The sequence below is a fragment of the Thunnus albacares genome, chromosome 12 (assembly GCF_914725855.1).
Source record: "Thunnus albacares chromosome 12, fThuAlb1.1, whole genome shotgun sequence".
Classification (NCBI taxonomy): Eukaryota; Metazoa; Chordata; class Actinopteri; order Scombriformes; family Scombridae; genus Thunnus; species Thunnus albacares.
Window position 1 is genome coordinate 33542622 of NC_058117.1, and position 25434 is coordinate 33568055.

At 37.1% G+C, this 25434-nt stretch overlaps 2 protein-coding genes across 2 annotated transcripts; one reads left to right on the forward strand and one right to left on the reverse strand.

Moving 5' to 3' along the window:
- Positions 1-1172: 1172 nt before the first annotated feature.
- On the reverse strand, positions 1173-12862 carry adhfe1 (alcohol dehydrogenase iron containing 1). The gene is made up of 14 exons (XM_044369024.1): positions 12730-12862; positions 11919-11956; positions 11628-11677; positions 11052-11105; positions 10170-10324; positions 8294-8490; positions 7690-7767; positions 7154-7259; positions 5793-5945; positions 4764-4862; positions 3933-4011; positions 3455-3551; positions 3146-3303; positions 1173-1555 (listed from the first exon to the last, which is right to left on the reverse strand). Exons 1-14 carry the CDS (start codon positions 12780-12782, stop codon positions 1472-1474), a joined length of 1401 nt encoding a protein of 466 aa, XP_044224959.1. The 5' UTR covers positions 12783-12862; the 3' UTR covers positions 1173-1471.
- A 523-nt stretch (positions 12863-13385) lies between these two features.
- On the forward strand, positions 13386-23904 carry LOC122993252 (dnaJ homolog subfamily C member 5-like). Its single transcript, XM_044367246.1, has 6 exons — positions 13386-13602; positions 17954-18275; positions 21574-21694; positions 21767-21980; positions 22066-22240; positions 23531-23904. The coding sequence occupies exons 2-6, from the start codon at positions 18095-18097 to the stop codon at positions 23626-23628; spliced, it is 789 nt and encodes a 262-aa protein (XP_044223181.1). The 5' UTR covers positions 13386-13602; positions 17954-18094; the 3' UTR covers positions 23629-23904.
- Positions 23905-25434: the final 1530 nt, after the last annotated feature.

Genomic DNA, 25434 nt, shown 5'->3' on the forward strand with positions numbered 1-25434 from the left:
AGCTAATATGAAGCTTCCATTAAATGGTTTCATGACTCTCAGGTGGAAGTGAGGCAGTAGTTTCCACAGTCAAGTGCTCTTAGTGTCCCACAAGGGTCTATACTTGGTTCTCTTTTATTCACCATATGCATAAATAAGATCATCTCTGTCACCCCAAATTGTAATGTACATTTTTATGCAGATGATACTATTCTATATGTCACTGCTCTTCTCTTAAAGGACAAGTTGACAATTTCTTAAATGTGTCTTAAACCAACAGTCAGTCATCAAATGAACATTAAAGCTGTGTTTCTTGCTGTAATCATTCCTCCTGTTCATACTGACCACTAGAAGATCCCTTCATAATGACCTTACAATGGAAGTGATGGAGGACAAAATCCACAGTCTGAAGCTAATATGAAGCTTCAGCGTCCAAATGAGTCAAATCAAGTAGATATCTTTCAACGTTACAGTCTTTTTAGTGCCAAAGTCCCTCTTTTTGTTACTATACTTCCACCTGCAGCTCAACAGGGAAACACTGTCCGAGGAAACACAAAGAGGGAATTTGATGCTAAAAAGACTGTAAATGTGTCAGATATCCACTTGATATGACTAACTCAGACTGATGAAGCTGAATAGAAGCTTCACACAGACTTTTAAATGACTGTGTGGACACACTGTGGATTTTATCCTCCATCACTTCCATTGAAAGCACATTTGAAGGATCTTTTAATATCCAGTATGAACAGGAGGAATGATTACAGACACCTGACTGCTGGTTTAATCTCATTATAATTGTACGTTGGTCTCCTGACATGTTCTCATCTGTTCCAAAAAACCCCAAAGAGAATATTTATGAAGACAACATGTTGGACGTCTTTAAGGACGTCTGTCTTCTGCTCAGAGACACACCAGGTTCAAGTTTTCATTCATAATGTTTATTCTACTCAAGACAGCATCTAATAATATGGGAAATTTCTTCTGTGTGAAAAACGTGAGAATCAACACTTTAACATCTTTATTTATCTGAACTGTGAGAAAGTTAACAGGAACTGTAACATCTTCAGCTGCCTCGTTGTGTTTATGTTGTGTTTATTTTTCATGTGTTTGTGGGACAATAAAGATCTGAACTATAAAGAACCTTCACAAGAAGTTTAACAGAGCTGAGACTCAATAAACAGCAGACGACACCATCATGTAAACATGATTTTTATTTCATGTTTGTATGAAAATATAAAAAATCACAAAGTGAGGACGTGATCAATGAGGTGAGGAGTCAGGAAGAGAAGCAGCACCATCTAGTGGCTGTTAGAGGAACTGCAGCTCAACACAGGACGGACCTGAGATCAGTTCAGCTGCATTAAAAACATTCAAGTGTTTTAGTTTCATATTAAATCCTGATGATCAGAGTGTTTAGTTTCATATTAAATCCTGATGATCAGAGTGTTTTAGTTTCATATTAAATCCTGATGATCAGAGTGTTTTAGTTTCTTCAGTAGAGCTTCATGGAGGCTTCGAACAGCTGGGCCAGGTCCTCCTCGCTGTGTTCTCTTGGAGACAGTTTGGTCACTCGCTCCTGAAAATAAAAACACAAGTTCAAACAAGAATCTCTTCAAATCCACTTAATTTACCCCAAAAAACACAACAAACACCTTCATCTGAACCAGAGAGCCTTTCAACTGTCTTTCAACTGGAAACTCTAAACCCTTAAAAACACATTATTGTAACTTCGAGATAACAGACGAAGTAGATCTGAAGGGTTTCATGATAAATCCATTAATGATGAGTCTCAGGTGTTATTAAGCTTAACGGGTTTTGGTTTATATTAAGACTGAAATATTCTCACCTGCTAATTAAAGAGATTTATATTCAGATATTTTACAGGTTTACAGATTTCGGACAAATTAATGGAAACATTCATGGACGAATATATTGAGGGATTTTTATTGGTTTTATGATTGTAAACAAGAAACAGCTTTCATATTAATCTTAATATTAAGGTTCACTGAAGGTATAAATTAAGTGATTCATGTTATTTAGGTTTTCCATCTTCAACAGTGATGCATTGATAGATCATCAGACGCATCATTTATCCGTTAATTAAGCTGTGAATCTGCACCCTAATCAAGAAAAGGATCTTTTCAGTAACACATTAAGGGTTAAACTGTAATGTTATTCTGAGCATTTTACCACCCTGAACTCTGTGAATGTTCACATTAATGATCCTTGAGAATCCCGTTAAAATGCCTTCGTTACATCATCATTAACGGGAAAATTCACGGGTAAATTAACGGGAAAATTAACGTGTAAATTAACATGTAATTAACATGTAAATTCACGTGTAAATTCATAGATAAATTAACGTGTAATTAACGTGTAAATTCATAGATAAATTAACGTGTAATTAACGTGTAAATTCACATGTAAATTAACATGTAATTAAAGTGTAAATTAACGTGCAAATAAACGTGTAAGTAACGTATAAGTAACGTATAAGTAACGGGTAAATTCATGTGTAAATTAACGTGTAAATTAACATGTAAATTAATGTGTAAATTCACGGGTAAATTAACATGCAAATTAACGTGTAAGTAACGTGTAAGTAACGGGTAAGTAACGTGTAAGTAACGGGTAAGTAACGTGTAAGTAACGTGTAAATTAACATGTAAATTTACGTGTAAGTAACGTATAAGTAACGTAAGTAACGTGTAAGTAACGTGTAAGTAACGGGTAAGTAACGGGTAAGTAACGTGTAAGTAACGGGTAAGTAACGTGTAAATTTACGTGTAAGTAACGTGTAAGTAACGTGTAAGTAACGTGTAAGTAACGGGTAAGTAACGTGTAAGTAACGTGTAAGTAACGTGTAAATTAACATGTAAGTAACGTGTGAATTAACATGTAAATTTACGTGTAAGTAACGTGTAAATTAACATGTAAATTAACGTGTAAGTAACGTGTAAATTAACATGTAAATTAACGTTTAAGTAACGTGTAAATTAACATGTAAATTAACGTGTAAGTAACGTGTAAATTAACATGTAAATTAATGTGTAAGTAACGTGTAAATTAACATGTAAATTAACATGTAAGTTAACGTGTAAGTAACATGTAAGTAACGGGTAAATTAACGGTATTTTAAGGAATAAAATGAAAGGAGCTGACAGACCTGAGGAATGGTTCCTTTGACCAGTGCTGGTATGTCGTCTTTGCTGTAACCCACAGCTCCCAGTCCATCCTCCACCTGCAGGTCAAACAGGAAGTGACGCAGCGTGTCGGCCAGGACGGCACCGGCGTCCTCCCTCTTCACTCCCCGGATGTCTGCACCTGAACGCAACACAGAGTCCGTTATCGTCTCCACGTAGAATCAAATTCAAACTTTATTATTCAAATAAGGAAATTAATTTGGTTTGATGACATAAACAAACATAAAATAAAACAACAAACAATAATTATTTTGTTTTGTGTGAACAAGTACCGAGGATCTCTGCAGCGTCCAGGTGACGCTCCGGACACATCGGAGCCGTGAAGTTAAAGACGGCCGGCGAGGTGAGAACGACGGAGAGGCCATGAGGCTGAGGACACGCACACACACACACACACGCACACGCACACGCACACGCACACACACACACACACACACACGCACACGCACACACGCACACGCACACGCACACACACACACACACGCACGCACACAGGGTTGTGTTTTATTATGTTTGAAATAAACCAGTGCCAGTGAAGATCACAGAAACAACTATATTTCAGCTGAACATGAGAACCATGAGGACTCAATGTTCTATAAACAGAAAATACTGTACTTGAGTTCCATTTATAACTTTTATTAAATAAACTTTCAGCTCAACATCAGCAGCAAATAAAATCGTCAATAATGATATTAAAATAAATCTAGTTGGATGTTTGAGGCAGATTATGTCTGCAGTTCATTCACTCACCACCAGAGCGTGCTCCACGCTGTAACCCTTCGCTGTGTGAGTCTTCACGTTACCGGCGATCGGGTAAGACATCCCATGACTGACAGACGAAGAAACAAGATAAAAACACATTAAAATTACATGAATTTATCTCATAATAACGTTCATCACGGGCATATTAGGCCCATGTTTGTTTTTAACCCCTTAAAAACCTTAAATACATTAATTAACAACAATTAGGGGTGAAGCCCTGAATTTACACCTTAACAGGAAAAATGAAGGTTCATTTAAGGTACAAATGACCTGTACTGTTTATGTTGGTTTAAAACATTTAATCATGTAAGGTGATTTCTATTTTAAGGAGTTTGTTCTATTAATCAATGCAGAAAATACTTTAAAAGACTTTAATATATTCAAATCCATTAATTTGTCCCAATTTAATGTTTAATATCTGAATACTGGAGTTAAATCCCATAAAATATTATTAACTAGTGATATAAACCTAAAACTCATCATTCATGGATTTGTCAAATATTAAGTTAATGTGGAAATTAAAATCTATTTCATTAGTGAATGAAGGTGTTTTAACAGCAGCCACACAGCTGGATTTCAATGTTTTATTTCAGGATGTTTTAAAGGTTGTTTCAGTATAAAGGTGACGTCTGAGTGCTGCTTCACTTCAATGATTTGACCAAATTTAAAAAATATATTATAATTGTAATAACTGAGTAGTTTTAATGAATTATGAAATCAAAAGACAGAACTGTGATGTGCATGTTTCTCTGTTATGGTTTTATACTAAATATTAAATAACTTCATCAATAAAATACTGGAGAACTTATCGTTTCTCACCAGAGATGAACGCCGGCGTTTCCGAAGCCGATGCCGGCGAACACGCTGGCCAGATGCATGCTGGACCGAGCCTCCAGATCCTCAGGGTCCCGCACCGCTCTGTAAACATACAAACAAACAAACAAACAAACAACTCATCAACAACAAAACAAAAACAAAGTTTCATAACTTTTTTTAAGTAGTTCAGACTACTGAGACGTTTCTTTAAAGAGTTTCTGTCTGAACTTCACCGACTTCCAACAAGCAAGAAGAAAAAAGTCTGAAGAGGTCGAAACTCCAGAAACACGAGTACTGCTGTGTGTGTGTGTGTGAGTGTGTGTGTGTGTGTGAGTGTGTGTGTGTGTGTGTGTGTGTGTGTGTGTGTGTGTGTGTGTGTGTGTATTTATGACTGTTTTTGTACTTCTGCTCTTTAACCTCGTGTTTTTCTCCATCTGGGATCATTAAGTTTACGTCGACCTCAGGAGTTTATCTCCAGGAGATAAACTTGAAGTTGTTCTTAAATATCTGTCCTGATATCTGGCCTGATGCCACATCACCACATACCCGACCCATCTTTGTAGGTTCCTCATTGGCTGATGTGTGTCTGGATGTACATGATTGTTGTTCTATATACAAACAGAGTTTCAGCTTCGGTGTAAACAGACAGAAACATAATAACTAATAGACGACATTTTTAATCTTATTCATTTTTTATTTCAATTTATTTATTTTAGGTCACTGTTTTTTTATTTATTTATTAAATTATAGTATTATTCTATATTTGTTAAAAATGTTATTTCACTTTCTTTGCTTTACATGCAACAACATTTTGAAATGTTCTTTACAAGATATCAAAAGTGTGCAGGGTTTTATTTTGAAAATAATTTTTAAGAGCACTATTAATGATAATATTATCTGTGTTTCTGCTGCAGTTCAACAACAAACATCAGGAATCCACTCCTTCAGCTCTGTTTCTGCTGAGATCTCTGGCGGAGTTCCTCAGGGAACCCGTTTGGGTCCTCTGTGGTTCTCCAGGGAAACTTGTTTTACCGTTTCATGTACTTGGCGACCACGTTGAGGGCGTGGCGGGACCAGACGTCACTGATGGGGTTGCTGCCCTGGTAGGCGGGGCGGTTGATGGGGTTGGGGGGGCAGGGGCTGCGCTGGTGGTAGGGCAGAGCGGTGTACGACTCCAGAGCGTGGCTGCAAAAAAGACACACGGCAGACAGAAAATATGACTTTCTACCTGCAGGCTGTGTCAGATCATACCTGTGTTTCCATGGTAACTACCATAAGTACTACAACTAATTTGATTTATTTAGGACACGCTCAACATTTATTCACTAAGAAAACATCTTGAGATGCTGCGACCAGGGACGCCGTTAAACTCCACGTTATAAACTCAAATAAACGTCATAATAATAATAATAATAATAATAATAATAATAATAAACGTCATAATAATAATAATAATAATAATAATAATAATAATAAACGTCACAATAATAATAATAATAATAACAACAGGCCTAAAAACAAGAATGTAAAGAGTAAATGTCCCTGAACACCTGCTGGACTCTGACTGTTGTCCTTCTCTTTGTCTCATACAAACATTAACTAACCTGAAGATGTTTTTTTAACTCAGTGTGTTAAAGTTCAGCAGGGTCAGAGGTCAGAGGTCAGAGGTCACTTACAGGCTCTCTGTGTGTTTCCTGCAGCAGGAACAGTCAGCTGCTGTCTGGTTATATTATATATATATTATATATTTCTATTTTATGTTAATGTTGATTTTTATTTTACTGTGTTTGAGGAAAATGAATAAAGTTTCAGATGTTTGTACCGTCAGAGGAGTTGACGACTGTTTCACATATTTCCATCTCCAGGAATCATTTCTATTGAAATCTTTATTAAAGCTTTAAGCTTTTATTCTGAGTCTGATGATACATCTCATCTAGAAGACACAAATCTTCAGTTTTTTTTAGGTTCACATATATAAAAATCTTCAGGAGGAAAAAATTTCTATTTTTATTGTACAAATTCTAAATTTTTAAAAGAGTTAATTTTCCATGAAATATTATTGAGTGTCTGGTTTGGACAGTTAAGGTCTGAAGATTTGTTTTCTTCTGTTGGTTTCTCTCTAGTTTTAAACTCGTCTTGTTTCAAACTCAGTGCAAAAAAACTCTGCTGATAAAAAAACTGAAACTCAGACACGTTTCCAAAAACTTCAGCCGACGATTTAAAAACTGTAACGAAACTCAGCTGAAAATCATGTTTACAGACGGCAGCTGATTCTTTATGGACAGACAGACAGATGTTGACAGACAGACAGACAGATGTTGACAGACAGACTGATGTTGACAGACAGACAGATGTTGACAGACAGACAGACAGATGTTGACAGACAGACTGACCACAGCACGTCGAAGCCGCTGTTGGCGGCGACTCTGGCGGGCATGCTCATTGTGTGAACAGGATCCACGATGCCCAGCGTCGGTCTGATGGCTCTGCTGGCGATGCCTGAACACAGAGAACCAATCACAGCTCAGCATAACAGACTTTAGCTTCTTTATTAAATAAATCACTGAAGGATAATACAATCAGATAATATTTATAATCAGATAATACCTGCGTTTCCATGGTAACCACTATAAATACTACAACTCATTTGATTTATTTAGGATGTTTCCTTCAATAACACGCTGTTAAACCCCACATTATAAACTCACATAAACATAAACATAAACATAAACATAATAATAATAATAATAATAATATTAATTATAATAATAACAGACTTCAATAATAATGGAAAGGTTAAATGTGTTACAAGTTTTCTTAAATTATCATTGAAATTATTATTAAATGATCATAAATTTGGTTAAAGTTTGACGTCTGAAATGTAAAAACACAGATTCGAGCGTCTGGAAACATCTGGAAACATCTGCACCTGTTTTGGCCTTCAGAGGTTCGTAGTCAAAGATGGCGACTCCGGTGGTCTCGCTGCCGGTTCCTGCAGTCGTAGGAACTGAAGCGTAAAGTACAAAGTTCACGTTTGTTACTGTTGAAGCTTCGACACGTTTTACAGACAAGAACAGATTAAAAACAAGAAAAAACAAGTCAACAGGTGTAAAAGCCAGCAGGTCACATGACCACACGGACACCTGCAGCTGAAGGAAAAGTTCCCACTTTAAAATAAAAAGAAAATTTTAATTCATTTATATTTCAATCTCAGTTTTATGAATATTATTTTATTTATTTATTAGTTTATGTTGAACACATTATGAATTTTATTAAGCAGGAATTCAATTTTATTAATTAGATCAAGTTTAAATATAATAGTATAATAGTATATACATATAAATACATATATAATTATATTAAAAAGCTTGGCAAGAATAATATAATAATAAATAATAGAAATAATAATAATTAATTGAATGTGATTAATTCAATCAATTAACAAAGTTAATTAAAATGTAATTCATAACAAACAGAGTGATGTAATGATTACTGATAATGATCTGTGATCAGAAGTGATTGTGACTCGTTACCTGCGATGAGCGGCTTCAGAGCGCCGGTGATCGGCTTTCCTTTGCCGATCGGAGCGTTGACGAAGTCCAGGAAGTCTGCGTCGGGGTGACACGCGTACAGATTGGCTGCCTTACAGGTGTCAATCACAGAGCCCCCGCCCACCGCCACGAACACGTCGAACAACTCGTTCTTAGCGAAGGCGATGGCTTCTTTAAAACTAAACAAACACACAAACGTCGATGACATCACTCCACTCGTAATTTCATTTAAAACATCTGAACCTGAACAACACAAACATGGATATGAGAAACACTGCTGCTCCAAACAAAAGGTTGAAATATCTGACTGGTAAATATATATCATAAAAAGCATTTCTAGTTGTTCCAAAATAAAGTTTAATATGTAAAAACAGCGTTAACTATACTGAAGAGCTTTCAGACTTTTAAAAACATGTTTTCCATCAGAACTTCACGCCTGCAACTGATCTTAAAGTCTAAACCAGCAGTCAGGAGTCCACAGTGTGTCCACACAGTCATTTAAAAGTCTGTGTGAAGCTTCTATTCAGCTTCAGCAGTCTGAGTTAGTCATATCAAGTGGATATCTGACACATTTACAGTCTTTTTAGCATCAAATTCCCTCTTTGTGTTTCCTCGGACAGTGTTTCCCTGTTGAGCTGCAGGTGGAAGTATAGTAACAAAAAGAGGAACTTTGGCACTAAAAAGACTGTAACGTTGAAAGATATCTACTTGATTTGACTCATTTGGACGCTGAAGCTTCATATTAGCTTCAGACTGTGGATTTTGTCCTCCATCACTTCCATTGTAAGGTCATTATGAAGGATCTTCTAATGGTCAGTATGAACAGGAGGAATGATTACAGCAAGAAACACACTGACTGTTGGTTTAAGACACATTTGAGAAATTGTCAACTTGTCCTTTAAGAGAAGAGCAGTGACATATAGAATAGTATCATCTGCATAAAAATGTACATTACAATTTGGGGTGACAGAGATGATCTTATTTATGCATATGGTGAATAAAAGAGAACCAAGTATAGACCCTTTTGGGACACTAAGAGCACTTGACTGTGGAAACTACTGCCTCACTTCCACCTGAGAGTCATGAAACCATTTAATGGAAGCTTCATATTAGCTTCAGATAAACTTTAAATACATTTTTGCACAGAAGGAGGACTGTGGATTTTGTCCCCCATCACTTCCATTGTAAGGTCATTATGAAGGGATCTTCTAATGGTCAGTATGAACAGGAGGAATGATTACAGCAAGAAAAACAGCTTTAATGTTCATTTGGGCTCCTGACTGTTGGTTTAAGATACCTGAAAAACTGTGAACTCGTCCTTTAACCTAAAAACTAAGTCTAACCCCTAAAATCAGTGTGGAGACAGATGTGTGTCAACATGACCCATCAGCCAGGTGCAGACATATGAAATCACTCCCTACAGGAATAACGCAAATTCAAGAAATCTCTGCAATGTTTCCAAGAGCTGCAATTTTGCCAAACCAGCAGCTGCTTGTGGTTTGGACCAATCGTGGCGTTTGGTGTGGCGGCAACTGACGTCATTCAGGTGGAAGATGAACAAATCTCACCTGCCAACAAACACGATGCCATAGACGAGCAAAACTATCCCCAGATGTTCCCAAATGAGCTTTGATTCAGTGAGTCAGAGGAATACAAGCTGATGTATTTCACATGTTGCAGATTGTGTCACAATTTTTGAGAAAAGCAGCAAAATCATTTTTAGCTGCAATAATCACAAAAAAAACCTCAGCGACATCCTGGAGGGAGTGTAAAGTCAACTCCAATGTGCTTTGATATAAGAAATAAATGAGACACCTGACAGCCAATCAGAGAGCAGGATTTTTCCGCTGTGACTCACCTGCTGTCGGTCGGCTCCACTCGCACGTTGTCGTAAACTTTGTACTTGACTCCGTTCGTGGCCAGAGACTCCAGGACGGCCTTCACCGGCGGGAGGCGGGACAGGTTCTTGTCCGTCATCAGACAGACGTTTCGAGCTCCGAGGTTCTGCAGGTCCTGCAGGAGAACCGGAGAACAACAACAAACGTTTCAGACTAACAGAGCGACACCGACGTCACCGACCTGCACGCTGCTGTCTGATGTGTCGCTTCTTTTCTTCCCCAAAATAAATCAATTTAAAAATATTTCTACGAAATACATAGTTGTAAAAAACAACTATTTGTGCTTTTCCACTTCCTGTATTTGGATTTGGCTCCACCCCTATCAGTTACCATGACAACAAATGCCACGATTGGTCCAAACCACAAGCGGCTGCTGGTTTGGACGTTTCATGTAGAAAAGTTGCAGCTCTCGCAAATAACACAGATTCTTGAATATGAAAAATAACAATTTCCCAGAGAAAGTGAATATAAATCAGAATCAGTTCAGCTTTTAATCTTTATCTGAATTAAACAGGTTTGATAAAAACTCGTCATGTGATCTCGACAGCAGAAAACGTCTTCAGGCTGTAATTATGACGTCTGACAGATGAGATGCTTTATTGTTATAAATGCTGATGATGCAAGAACAGAATATTAGTTTAGCTTTAACTTTGTTTTAGTTCTATATTTTATTTTAGTTCATTTCTGTATCGTATTAAAACTCCTGATTAATTCCATGAGGACTTTATAATTAAAGTCAAACATGTGTAAACACGGTCAAACGTGTATTAAATCAATCACTACGTGCAAATGTGGTTCGATATGTGATGATGATGATGATGCTGATGATGATGTTTGGTTACCATGCCGATCTCTCTGCTGACTCCTTCTCCATATCTGATGTTGGAACTCGCCATCTGTCAGAAACAAACAACAAACAACAAATTACAGTCTGACTGCAAACTGATCCGAGTACGGAGGCTCGACTCTGCCAGAAAAATAAATCAATACATGAATATAAAACAAACTCTCATGTTTTGATTTTATAAATTTATAATCTGAATATATAATAAGAACTGAACGGTTTCCTGATTAGAAAAATAAAAAATGATATTGAAAAATGTTTTTACATTTTTGTCTTTTAATGAAAACTTTTAAATAAACACGTCTATGAGCCGATGTCTAAATGTCTAAATGTTTTTGCTTTTTTTTGCAGTGTGGACTTACAATCCCATGAAACTGGACGTATCTGAGATCAAATGAAAAACAGAGTTTTTGTGCTGAAGTTAAAGCAGCTCCACAATAAAACAGCTCTGATTATGTAAAGATACTAAATAATGTCAACTGTGCAAAATATTGTGAGATTTTTTCTGAGAATTTTGACTTGAATCTTTCTGAGTTTGTCAGAGTTGACGATGATCCACATGAGCTGCTGTTACCTCGAAGGCGTAGTCGGTTTTTCGGACGGTGCAGGCTGCAGCTCCAGCACCTTCAGGAAAAACACAGACAACATGTGTGTGTGGATAATCAATCGATCATATTGATCTGGAATATTCAGAGTTTTAATTTCTGATGAGTGACCCCCTCCCCCCCATAATGGCCTGACTGGAAGCTATCAGCCAATAAATCACCAATACTGATTGACAAGCAGAAGTTGAATATTGTCCGAACCATAAAACGCTGCGTCACGTGTTTGTTGGTGTAAATGCAGCTTTATGAAGGAGACTGACCTTGATGGAAGGTGTTGGAGTGAGCAGGACATCTGCATCTGTTCACACACAAACAAACTCAACATAAAACATTATAAACTACAACTTGTGCTTTTGTTCTTTTTAATAAGACGGGACCCTGAGTTACTGCTGATCACCACTCGGAGCCTAAAGTCTGTAAAAACATTGTTTTAAAAGGAAGATTTGACACAAAAGGCTTCTGATTCACCAACAGAGAGAAGTTCAGAGAAACTAGACGGATATTTGCAGATGGTTCAACCAATCACCTGCCAGGTATTTTTTTTGCACGTGCTGCTTCTCACACGATTGTGCAACAAATCAGTTCAGGTTTCATGAGCTACACAGAGAAAAACTGTGTAATTAGTAACTGTGTAGTTACTAATTCTGTGTTCAGATTTTCACCAATCTATAAACAGATTTAAAGATCACTTCCAGGCTTTATATTAGATATATAAAGTCCATATCTGCTCATCTTTAGTGGTTTATTTCTGCAGACTGACAGCAGATCTGAGAGAAAACAATTATTAAATAAAACATAAACGCGTCCTGGTGTCTAATAGTGAGCCGATAGTTTAAAGACACTCTGTTGGTCGTGAAGCTGTTTTCTATCTGAGCTGTGCGGCGGCAGCAGCTGCGTTTCTGCCGTAAAGATGTTCAAACTGTCGGTTTGTGGACGGACTTCTGGTCGCTGCGTCTCCGCCTGAAGGACAAAAACAACCGACGGAGCTGAAACGTCACCGCAGTTTGTTTACTCAACTCTAACTTTTTCCTGTTTAAAATCACATTTTTGATGCACGTGAGTCAAACTTACGCCGCGCGCTCGAGCTGCCTGAGCAGGTGAACCACTCGGTCCCGTCCGGCCATCCTGTCGCCTGTGATGAAGATGAAGAGGAATCCTCGCCGAGAGAAGAAGATCAGACTTTAAAGTCAGCAACAAGACTTCCGGCTGTCCGTTTCAAAGTAAAGCTCAAACTCACCCCTGAACGCTTTACTTTGAAATCCCGATAATTTACTGAAGATCATTCATTTGCAGCTTTGATAAAAGTTTACAGACGTCATCTGACGGCTAGATCAGACCAGACTTTTATTTTCTTTATCAATTTTTATTCAACTGAATTATTTCTTTCTTTTATTTTTTCCTTTCTCTTTTTAATTTGTCTGTTTTTGGAACTGTTCTCTAAATACAATCCAACATATTTAATAACATCTGTTTCATATCTGTGAAAATAGATAACTGTAATTTTATAACAACAGATTTCTGTCTGTAGAAGCTTATTTGTTTTAATAAAAATGATTTTGGAATAAAAATGTTGATAAAAAAATTAAAAAATGTAATATTCTTTGAAGGTAAAACCTTTTTACCCTTTGATCTTCTAAACCAGGCAGATCATCTGTTCATATCTTACAATATGTTACCAGCAATTATAAATACTATAAAGATATTGGAAGGTTCACGTTTCACCACTTTAAAGCAGAGATGAAGTGAACATTATGAGTGTGGTTGGTTGAACCTGAACTTCACTTGGATTTGCTGGAAAACTAAAATGTGTTTCACTTTTTCACCAGTCAGACGCCGCCATCTTTGGTGACGTTGTGACGTGGTTGTCGATGACAAAAGGCCAAAAGCAACTAAACTAAAGCAGAAACCTTGATGATCTGTGATAACAGGCATCACTGTCTGGAGGTAATTCAGCTGGAAACTCAGTGATACATTTTAATATTTTAGCAACAAACATTCATAACTCGTCTCATATGACTTAAAACATCCGTTCAGTCATTACAGTCAGTTCAGTCTGCTGTAAATATATATATATATATATATAAATATAAATAGCTTCACTTCGACTTTTACAACCAGTTAATCAGCGTTTTTACTGCATTCATCCAAAGCGGCTCTTAAACTACACTGTAAAAAACATCGTAAAAAAGCAGCAAAAGTTGCCAAACACTTCTGTCAAATAAGAGATTTATTTTAAAAATATGGATATTTACTTTGGACATTGTCTGCATTTTTACAGTCCAACCATTATAAAATAAAAAGAAAATATCATTATAAAACATCACTAGAATGTTAAACAAATGTGTTAATCTGCACAAAAATTTAAATGATTGCAGAACTACCTTCAAATTAGCTAATTTAAATGAAGACTGTTGTTTTCATACAGTAATCTTTGTTAAATTCATAGGATTATCCAATCCATCCACAAGAACTCTCCATCAAAGTACAGATTTCTGGATGTAAAACACAGAAAAATTATGTAAAATTACATTTAAATTACCCTCCTATAGCACCCATTAACTGTATCTTGAGAGCTTTAGGCTTTTATTTTATGTGATTATCCAGTTTATTTACAGTAAATTCCTGGTAAATGTTGGTTTTATACTGTACAAAAATAAGATCATGTTATAATAGTTTATAAAAACATAATTTTAATAATCATTACTTTATATAAACATTATTTAACAGTAATTACAAGCAACTCCCCGATATATCTACAGACATTTCACATTCATATATGGAGTTCTGAATGTACAAAAACCAGAAGGTCAATGTAAAAGTACCTTTATATCAACTTTGACACTGAATAAATATGTACATTTTTCTACTGACATTTTACAATATTGTGCAATCCATTCAATACAGATCCCCATTTGAGATGTATGAGATTTCAAGATGTTTAATAACCAGAATATATCATAAAATTACTTTTTACTGCTTGTTTTACAAAGTAATTCTGTAGACACTGCCAGAGCCTAGTATACAGGTACATTTTATGTTTCAGATATGAAAGTTTACTATAGAATTAGTTTCACATTCATTGTATATGAAGCAGCTCCAGACTTTATGGCATCACAAATTTGAGTCTTACATCTCTGGTTTGTGTCTTTGGGAGAAAGTAGTTCATGTTCACAAATATCAGAAGTGAGAGTAAGTTACACATGTGCAAGTCACAAGCAAGTCTCAAGTCTGAACCTTAAAGGCTCAAACAAGTCTTAAATCACTGTGACTTAGACTCAAGTAAGCCGAGTCAAGTCACTGCTAAACGTCAAGCAAGAAAAGTTAATTAAGTCACAAGTCAGTCACCATGAAAGAAGCACTTAAAACACGAGAGAAAAGGTTACAATGGCAAACCATGTCATGAGAAAACTGCACATTAGTTAGTCTCTACAACTAGGGATGACTATGGTTAGGATTCATACATACAACTATTTATGGTTCAGTTCATACCTTGTTTGTTGTTGTTGTTGGGTTTTTTTTGGGGGGGGGGGGGGGGGGGATTAAATCAACTACAATTTTGAATGTCAACATAAAACTAAAGAACATCATTCAGGTTGATTAACTTTTTAAATTAACTTCACATTAATTAACTATTTGAACCAAAATAAATAATCTGATCTAACATGTTTTCCAGGATTGAGGGTTCATAATGTTGTATTTTATGCAGTATTAATGTGTGTGGATATGTTGTATGACTTCTGCTGTTCTGCCACCAGGTTGTGTCTTTGAGTAAGGTGAGAGTTTTGAAGCAGAAGTAGTAGAAGAAGAGGAACTTCCTCCGGTTGCAGTAGTTAGCACAAAGCTAGTGGGTTTTAACATCAGCAAAAATATGCTGATGGACTGTAAGCTACACATTCTGCTTTGTTGTGGTTGTAAAGTGTGCAGATAAAAGAAACTGCAAGTTATACTACAGCCTGAGTGTCTGTCTGCAACACATGACTACTTTGGTATATTTACTCACCAAATGGAAAATCTACCTGCATTCTACCTAGTATTCTATGTGATGATTAGTGTTTTCTGCTGTGGATTGTGTAGATTAATACATCCGTTCATTTAGAACACTGAAATCATTCAAACATCATCAAGGGAAAATACCATCTTGTTTGCCTGATCTTGAAGGATTACATTTGTCACATGGTTGATTAAAGAGAAAGAGACCATTCTGCTGTGGTTGAGTTACATTGACTTTGAACTAGTGAAGGACTGTGAACAGAACAGTGAAGCTCTGTCATGAAAAGCTGTCAATTCATAAGCTGTCTGGTCTGAATCAGAAATGGTCTGATAATATTAAGCTTGAGAGAAAATCAGTGCAGGTATGAGAAAATGCTTTCAACAAGCGCTGAGCTCAATCCTGTCTTGCACTGTTTTCTATGTTTTTAAAGCCTGGGTTACACACAGTTCACTAGAAGCCACCCTTTCATGTCTCAAAACATTAACTGTTCATGTTCAATATCTACAATAATGCAAACAGGTGATTCAGCTAAATAAGAACTGTTAAGTCTTTTCGAGTCATTGGCCTCAAGTCAAAGTCAAGTCCAGTCTTATCAGTGTTAGTCAACCAAGTCACAAGTCCTCAAATTTGTTTACATTTATATGTTTTTTCAACTATTTTAAGGTCTTACATCCCTTCATCCATATTATCAAAGCTCAAGCTTCGCTTGAACTGTTGAGTCCTAACATCAAATCCCAGTCTTTCACACATCTCTCACCTATTACTAAAAAAAAAAAAAGTAAACCATTGTAAAGCTTTACTCATACTGAGGTCCCTCTTTACTCACCTTATATTATCTCTGCTTTTTGATCTTCGTTCCCTTTGACCTGTAGAAATGTCTGAGTGACCTAATGATTAGAGGGAGCAGTAGGACTGACTGTGACTCACTTTGGGTCTTAATGTTTAGAGAAGAAAAACTAGATCTACAAATGACACCTTCACAAGGAAAAACACATGGATGCTACATATGCAGTTTCACGTTGTGGTCTAACATAACGTATTGGGACACAGCTTCCAATATTTTTAAGGTGGATTTACAGCCTTTATTATAGCTACCTTCAGAATTTGAAATGAAATGTGTTGCACATGTTAATATGTATGATAACAAAAAACACCATCATGGCAGCATCTCACAAAAAAAACAAACAAAGTTGTCAGACCTCACAAATAAGTGTAAATCACTTTTTTAATGATGCACAGCAGCAAAAAAGGGTTTCAGCCCGAGGCTTTCCTCAGCATTAGGATGGAACAAACATACATTTTTATCACCATTTGATTTGATATGTAGCTCCAACACCAATATGTTGTGCATCAAGACCTAAATACAAGAGCTCTCTTCAGCCTCAGGCACCCTATAAGTGGCAGGTTCTGAAGAATGACGGCAGTGTTCACATAATATATAAGAAATATCCCTCTGAAGAAGAGTGAAGACGGATATGTTGGATAGTTGCTTGTAATTACTGTCAAATACTATTTATATACAGTTAATCTCATACATTAATTGGAAAAGTCTATAGATAGTTGCTTGTAATTACTTTCAAATAATGTTTAAATTTAAAGTAAAAAAACAGAAAGTTGCCTTAATTTTACATTCAGTAATAGGATGTGTATTATTTGTATTTTTACATAGAATTCAATGTAACGTAACATTCAGGACCATTAAGTAATTGAAAAATCCTGTTAAAAAAACTATAATATTCCATTATATTAATTTACAGATTACAGCCTTTATTTTATGGTGAATATTTTTAATAAAAATAATTTACTGTGTTTTTATGGCATTTACACTTAATGTAGAAAAAAAAAATCTGTCAAATAATACAGTAAATTTCTGTGTTAAAGTGTATATTAACTGCAAATGAGAAGAATCCCTTCCTGATTAATAATAATCTTAAATTTAAACAAAGAAAGTAGAAAGTATGGAGGCATCAATAACCACCAAACAATTCTAATGAAATGAACTTTGAGCCCGTCATGTTGCAGCTAACATTCATTTAATGTTTTTAATGAGCAAGCAGCTTGTTTCTGGTTAAAGCAGCGATACTGTTTGTCAGCCAGCAGACTTTAAAAATCATTTCATTTAAGTTCTTCTTGGTTCTTGATGCCTCGACAGTTTCTTTGTATTTGAGTATGAAATAATGTTGTGATGAATAAAAACATGCAGGTTAAACTGAACACTGGGTTCTTTGTGATGATGTTTGTTTCATTTCCTCATGAATCCAGTTTGTTTTCAGGAATCTGTCTGTCTGTGTCTGTGATTGACAGCTCTGAGCTCCTCCCTGACTCACCTGGTTGTCATGGCGATCTCCCCTCCCTTTCACAATGCGTCCATTGCAGCATCTCAGTGAAACCTGAGCAGGTGTGGCGGCTCGTGGTCACCTGAGCCGAGCAGCTGCTGAATGTTTGATGGAGGCTGTCGCTGTCCCAGTCCGACCACAAGCACCTGAACAGGTAGACGCTCAGAGACAAGCACCTGAACAGGTAGACGCTCAGAGACAAGCACCTGAACAGGTAGACGCTCAGAGACAAGCACCTGAACAGGTAGACGCATCATCAGGCCGGGACGCTCTCAGGCTTCTACACACAGGTATCACAGTCTGACATTTACCTTTAAGCTTCTTTATAAGTAGAGAAATATCTGTCCGACCTGTGTGATGTCATCACAGGTGTCCTGTATCTCACCTCTGTCAAATGAAAACCGTCTATCTCCAAAGTGTTTACTCTTTAGGATCTAAGAGAAGCTATTTTGTGTTCCTGGAGGTTTTTAAAGGATTTCACTCACAATTTATCTAAAAATATAAACTTAACAGAAATATTGTATCCGCTGAGTGAAATATTTAAAACATCATTCCATCAGATGGAAATATTCAACATGTCTGCTGCATCATTGGATCAAAGATGGTGGAAACAAACTGAACTGTAGTTTCTCTGACAGACGGAGTTATTGTGTAAACTGCACATTTAGATTTTACTGATCAAACATATGAAATGTTTATTAAATATTAGTGGTCAAGTTTAGTGATCTTTTACTGACAGAGTCCCAAACTCTGAGTTTAAAACAGACTGTTGTTGTTTGTGTGATGATGATATATATATGTATATGTGTATGTATCCATGTGTGTACATACTTGTTTTTATTGCCTGTTTTATTTCTTATAGCGCTGCTCTGTCTTAATCATTTATTATTATTATTATTATTATTATTATTATTATTATTAGTATATGTAAGATTGGCAGGTGCTGTTCTCCATTATAAGAACATTTACTTTGATACTTACGGTAGATTTTGCTCTTCATACTTGTATATGTGAGCAGTTTGTGTGTAACTTTCTTCTTCTGTTACTTCGTTATATTTCTATATTGATGTATTTTTCTGGGAGGACATAACTCATGCTACACAATAAATTATCTGATGATCCATGTTAGACTTTATTATTATAAAATTACAGAACGTGTTTCTGTAAAAAAATCTGTATTTTTACAGAATTTTCCTGTATTTCAAAAATATATGAAAAGGTCAATATAACTGAAAAAATAAACCATGAATTTACATGTGTGATGTAAAATAACATGAACATAACATAACTTAATGTGATCTTAAATTATGAACTAATTTACCTGTTTTACAACAGTATCATGATTTTTTTTAAAAAAAGGTAATTCAAATGTTTTATTGGTATATCAGTTTATTACATTAAATATGGATTCATATAGAAGATTTAACATAAAATTATGTAATTAAACTCAATTTTTTCGCCGATTTGAAGCCTGATTATTTGTATTATTTGTATTATTTGTATTATTTGTATTATAATAGTGTCAGTACAGTTTTATAGGAATTGTAATTGTTTTATAGGTAGAAATACCCTCATTTAGCACTAAAAAGCCAAAAAAATACACAAGATTTCATGTAAATTAAAGCTATAAACTGTATTTTTTAGATGTTTATTTATTTTACAGTATTTTAATGACGTCCAGCTGCTGAATATTAAAGTCATTTTTTTTTACAGTGAAGAGTTTGTCTGTGTTGATGTTTGTCTCTCTGAGTTTGTCCCTCTGAAGTTTGTCCCTCTGATGTTTGTCCCTCTGAGTTTGTCCCTCTGACGTTTGTCCCTCTGAGTTTGTCCCTCTGACGTTTGTCCCTCTGACATTTGTCCCTCAGAGTTTGTCTCTCTGAGTTTGTCCCTCTGACGTTTGTCCCTCTGACATTTGTCCCTCAGACTTTGTCCCTCTGAGTTTGTCCCTCTGACGTTTGTCCCTCTGAGTTTGTCCCTCTGAAGTTTGTCCCTCTGATGTTTGTCCCTCTGACGTTTGTCCCTCTGACGTTTGTCCCTCTGAGTTTGTCCCTCAGAGTTTGTCCCTCTGACGTTTGTCCCTCTGAGTTTGTCCCTCTGAAGTTTGTCCCTCTGACGTTTGTCCCTCTGAGTTTGTCCCTCTGAGTTTGTCCCTCTGACATTTGTCCCTCTGAGTTTGTCCCTCTGACGTTTGTCCCTCTGACGTTTGTCCCTCTGAGTTTGTCCCTCAGAGTTTGTCCCTCTGACGTTTGTCCCTCTGAGTTTGTCCCTCTGAAGTTTGTCCCTCTGACGTTTGTCCCTCTGAGTTTGTCCCTCTGAGTTTGTCCCTCTGACGTTTGTCCCTCTGAGTTTGTCCCTCTGAGTTTGTCCCTCTGACGTTTGTCCCTCTGAGTTTGTCCCTCTGACGTTTGTCCCTCTGATGTTTGTCTCTCTGAAGTTTGTCCCTCTGAGTTTGTCCCTCTGACGTTTGTCCCTCTGACGTTTGTCCCTCAAAGTTTGTCCCTCTGACATTTGTCCCTCTGAGTTTGTCCCTCTGACATTTGTCCCTCTGAGTTTGTCCCTCTGACATTTGTCCCTCAGAGTTTGTCTCTCTGAGTTTGTCCCTCTGACATTTGTCCCTCTGAGTTTGTCCCTCTGACATTTGTCCCTCAGAGTTTGTCTCTCTGAGTTTGTCCCTCAGAGTTTGTCCCTCTGAAGTTTGTCCCTCTGAGTTTGTCCCTCTGAAGTTTGTCCCTCTGAAGTTTGTCCCTCTGATGTTTGTCCCTCTGAGTTTGTCCCTCTGAGTTTGTCCCTCTGACATTTGTCCCTCAGAGTTTGTCTCTCTGACGTTTGTCCCTCAGAGTTTGTCCCTCTGAAGTTTGTCCCTCTGAAGTTTGTCCCTCTGATGTTTGTCCCTCTGAGTTTGTCCCTCTGAGTTTGTCCCTCTGATGTTTGTCCCTCTGAGTTTGTCCCTCTGAAGTTTGTCCCTCTGATGTTTGTCCCTCTGAGTTTGTCCCTCTGAGTTTGTCCCTCTGACATTTGTCCCTCAGAGTTTGTCTCTCTGAGTTTGTCCCTCTGATGTTTGTCTCTCTGATGTTTGTCCCTCTGACGTTTGTCTCTTTGACATTTGTCCCTCAGAGTTTGTCCCTCTGATGTTTGTCTCTCTGATGTTTGTCCCTCTGACGTTTGTCTCTCTGACATTTGTCCCTCAGAGTTTGTCCCTCTGATGTTTGTCCCTCTGACGTTTGTCTCTCTGACATTTGTCCCTCAGAGTTTGTCCCTCTGATGTTTGTCCCTCTGACGTTTGTCTCTCTGAGTTTGTCTCTCTGAAGTTTGTCCCTCTGATGTTTGTCCCTCTGTGTTTGTCCCTCTGAGTTTGTCTCTCTGAGTTTGTCCCTCTGAGTTTGTCCCTCTGAGTTTGTCCCTCTGATGTTTGTCCCTCTGACGTTTGTCTCTCTGAGTTTGTCTCTCTGAAGTTTGTCCCTCTGATGTTTGTCCCTCTGACGTTTGTCTCTCTGAGTTTGTCTCTCTGACATTTGTCCCTCAGAGTTTGTCCGTCTGATGTTTGTCCCTCTGACATTTGTCCCTTTGACGTTTGTCCACCTGCGGCAGGTAATGCTGGCAGGATGTCTGAAGGGAGGCAGCGAACTTTGTCCACCTCTGGAGAGTCTCTGTATCAGGTGCTGGGTCTAGAGAAAGGCTGCAGCCATGACAACATCAAGAAGTCCTACAGGTAAGACGACCGGAGCCCCGCCCACTGACCTGCACATCTGATTATACTAACAGAGAACGTGTGTGTTGTCAGGAAGCTGGCGTTGCGCTACCATCCTGACAAGAACCCGGACAACCCGGAGGCGGCGGAGAAGTTTAAGGAGCTGAACAGTGCTCACGCCGTCCTGTCCGACCTCACCAAGAGGAACATCTACGACTCGTACGGCTCGCTGGGACTCTACGTCGCCCAGCAGTTCGGAGAGGACAACGTCAACACATATTTCATGCTGTCCACATGGTGGGCCAAGGTGGGCGGGGCTTACAATGCCTGTGAACCTGTGCCTCTGTCGTCAGGTGACGGGAAGTGATGTGGTGTCTGTCTTTGTGTCTCAGGGTCTGTTTGCGGTCTGTGGGATCCTGACTGGATGTTACTGCTGCTGCTGTCTCTGCTGCTGCTGTAACTGCTGCTGTGGGAAACTCAAGCCGTCGCCCACCGGCGAGGGGGCGGAGCCAGACTACGTCTCCCCCGACGACCTGGAAGAAGAGATACGCAATGACCCCGATGATGGTGAGAAGGAAGCTTTCATTTTGACAGTCTGTTGTTCCTCCGGCTGTCCGTCAGCAGGACGTAACTGAAAACATACAAACACAGTTTCTCTTCGACTCGTCACCTCAAACTCACACAACTTCCTCTCAGACTCACAACAGCCCAGAAATTAGGTTTATATACAACTACTTTGCAACATCATGAAGAAAACGTAAGGTCTCCATGGTTACGCCTTCTATAAACACACTGAGGAAATGTTGTTAAGTAACGTATATCTGTTGTAAGATACACAAAATATCAGATCGTCCATTTATAGATTGTTGAAATGTTCCGACTGGTGAAAGTATCGCCCGACAGTTTGTTCTCAGGATTGTTCATCATTATTTCCATAAAGAGTCACTAAAGAAGAGAAAAACTGTCATTTAGAAAACTAATTAGCTGACGGGACCCAGTTTGTTGCAAACTCATTATTGTATTGCTGGTGTGTCTCCAGGATTTCACAGAGTTTCTTTGTGATTATTGAGGCCAAAATGTTTGATTTTGCAGCAGCTTCTCTCAAAAATTGTGATACAGTTTGCAATGTTTTATGTGTCTTTTTGCGGTGAAATTGCGTGAATTAGGAGAAACTCCAAGCAAAGGAAAATAATAATTTTTTAAAAACTACTACCAATGAAGAGTCATATGTAATCAGTTCATTGGATAAAAAGCTTCCTGTTTTGTTTTGCTCGTCTATGGCATCGTGTTTGTTGGCAGGTGAGATTCGTCCATCTTCCACCTGAATGATGTCAGTTACTACCACACCAAACGTCGCGATTGGTCCAAACCACAAGCAGCTGCTGGTTTGGACGTTTCATGCAGAAAAGTTGCTGTAATTTAACTAAACTGCAGCTCTCATAAATATTTCTTGATTTTGATTTGTTGAATTTGTGTAATTATTGCGATCGAAAAATCACAGTTTCCTTGAGGGAGTGACTAGTTAATAAATAAAATGGGATCTTAGCAACACAGCTAATAAGCTACGATAACTTCCTCCACTTTGGACTCTCCTGGGCTCTCTGTCCCCTCCAAGGTCGCTCTGACAGGATGGCTTGCTATTGGTCAATTTGGAGGTCAAAGTTCACCAAAAGATTTGTGTGGATTTACCTCACCCCCCCCCCCCCCCCCCCCCAAGTCAATCAAGTGATCACTGAAACAGAACAAGGCCTGTAAACATCTACACAAGACATAACTGAAAAGAGTAAAATCATTTACGTCTGAAGATCGATGGTGGACTTTGTCCTCAGAAATGTATTTCTGCTTGTTGTCCCGCAGACGTTGAAGCTCCGATCGTTCACCAGCCGACCAACGCCAGCGAGAAAACTCAGCTGATCACTGACGGCAACCGCAGATACGGAGACACCTACACATGAAGCTGACAGGAAACGCATCACTGCTTCAATTGTCCATCAGTCATTCAACCCAGAAACAACATCTATCAGCTGAGTCCTGAACCTGACACCAACAAACAGCTCTGCACCAGAATCACTACGACTGTTTTAAAAGTGTTATGAATATAAATAATATTAAAGTTTCATTTCAAAACTGAATTTGAGTCAATTCTTCTTGAAACAGTTTGAAATTTAGTGAATTCCTGTTCTTTGTTTTCTCCAGAGTCTGATAAGAAGATGGACAGAAAAAATATAGTATCTTATGCAAACAATATAAATATCTGGTTTAATAACCGGTGTTAACAAGACTAATATCTGGTTTAATAACCGGTGTTAACAAGACTAATATCTGGTTTAATAACTGATGTTAACAAGACTAATATCTGGTTTAATAACTGATGTTAACAAGACTAATATCTGGTTTAATAACTGATGTTAACAAGACTAATATCTGGTTTAATAACCGGTGTTAACAAGACTAATATCTGGTTTAATAACTGGTGTTAACAAGACTAATATCTGGTTTAATAACTGATGTTAACAAGACTAATATCTGGTTTAATAACTGATGTTAACAAGACTAATATCTGGTTTAATAACCGGTGTTAACAAGACTAATATCTGGTTTAATAACTGATGTTAACAAGACTAATATCTGGTTTAATAACTGATGTTAACAAGACTAATATCTGGTTTAATAACTGATGTTAACAAGACTAATATCTGGTTTAATAACTGGCGTTAACAAGACTAATATCTGGTTTAATAACTGATGTTAACAAGACTAATATCTGGTTTAATAACTGATGTTAACAAGACTAATATCTGGTTTAATAACCGGTGTTAACAAGACTAATATCTGGTTTAATAACTGATGTTAACAAGACTAATATCTGGTTTAATAACCGGTGTTAACAAGACTAATATCTGGTTTAATAACCGGTGTTAACAAGACTAATATCGGGTTTAATAACTGATGTTAACAAGACTAATATCTGGTTTAATAACTGGTGTTAACAAGACTAATATCTGGTTTAATAACTGATGTTAACAAGACTAATATCTGGTTTAATAACTGATGTTAACAAGACTAATATCTGGTTTAATAACCGGTGTTAACAAGACTAATATCTGGTTTAATAACTGATGTTAACAAGACTAATATCTGGTTTAATAACTGATGTTAACAAGACTAATATCTGGTTTAATAACTGGTGTTAACAAGACTAATATCTGGTTTAATAACTGGTGTTAACAAGACTAATATCTGGTTTAATAACTGATGTTAACAAGACTAATATCTGGTTTAATAACTGATGTTAACAAGACTAATATCTGGTTTAATAACTGATGTTAACAAGACTAATATCTGGTTTAATAACTGGTGTTAACAAGACTAATATCTGGTTTAATAACTGATGTTAACAAGACTAATATCTGGTTTAATGACTGATGTTAACAAGACTAATATCTGGTTTAATAACTGGCATTAACAAGACTAATATCTGGTTTAATAACTGGTGTTAACAAGACTAATATCTGGTTTAATAACCGGTGTTAACAAGACTAATATCTGGTTTAATAACTGATGTTAACAAGACTAATATCTGGTTTAATAACTGGTGTTAACAAGACTAATATCTGGTTTAATAACTGGTGTTAACAAGACTAATATCTGGTTTAATAACCGGTGTTAACAAGACTAATATCTGGTTTAATAACTGGTGTTAACAAGACTAATATCTGGTTTAATAACTGGTGTTAACAAGACTAATATCTGGTTTAATA

Excerpts from the sequence above, each read along its gene's own strand:
- LOC122993252 (XM_044367246.1), top strand. The coding sequence starts at position 18,095 with ATGGAGGCTGTCGCTGTCCCAGTCCGACCACAAGCACCTGAACAGGTA. Across the intron at positions 18,276-21,573 it reads TCTCAGGCTTCTACACACAG|GTAATGCTGGCAGGATGTCT; the intron begins GTATCACAGTCT and ends CACCTGCGGCAG. Across the intron at positions 21,695-21,766 it reads AACATCAAGAAGTCCTACAG|GAAGCTGGCGTTGCGCTACC; the intron begins GTAAGACGACCG and ends GTGTGTTGTCAG.
- adhfe1 (XM_044369024.1), bottom strand. The coding sequence starts at position 12,782 with ATGGCCGGACGGGACCGAGTGGTTCACCTGCTCAGGCAGCTCGAGCGC. Across the intron at positions 10,325-11,051 it reads TCAGCAGAGAGATCGGCATG|GACCTGCAGAACCTCGGAGC; the intron begins GTAACCAAACAT and ends GTTCTCCTGCAG. Across the intron at positions 7,768-8,293 it reads TCTGAAGCCGCTCATCGCAG|TTCCTACGACTGCAGGAACC; the intron begins GTAACGAGTCAC and ends TTTACGCTTCAG.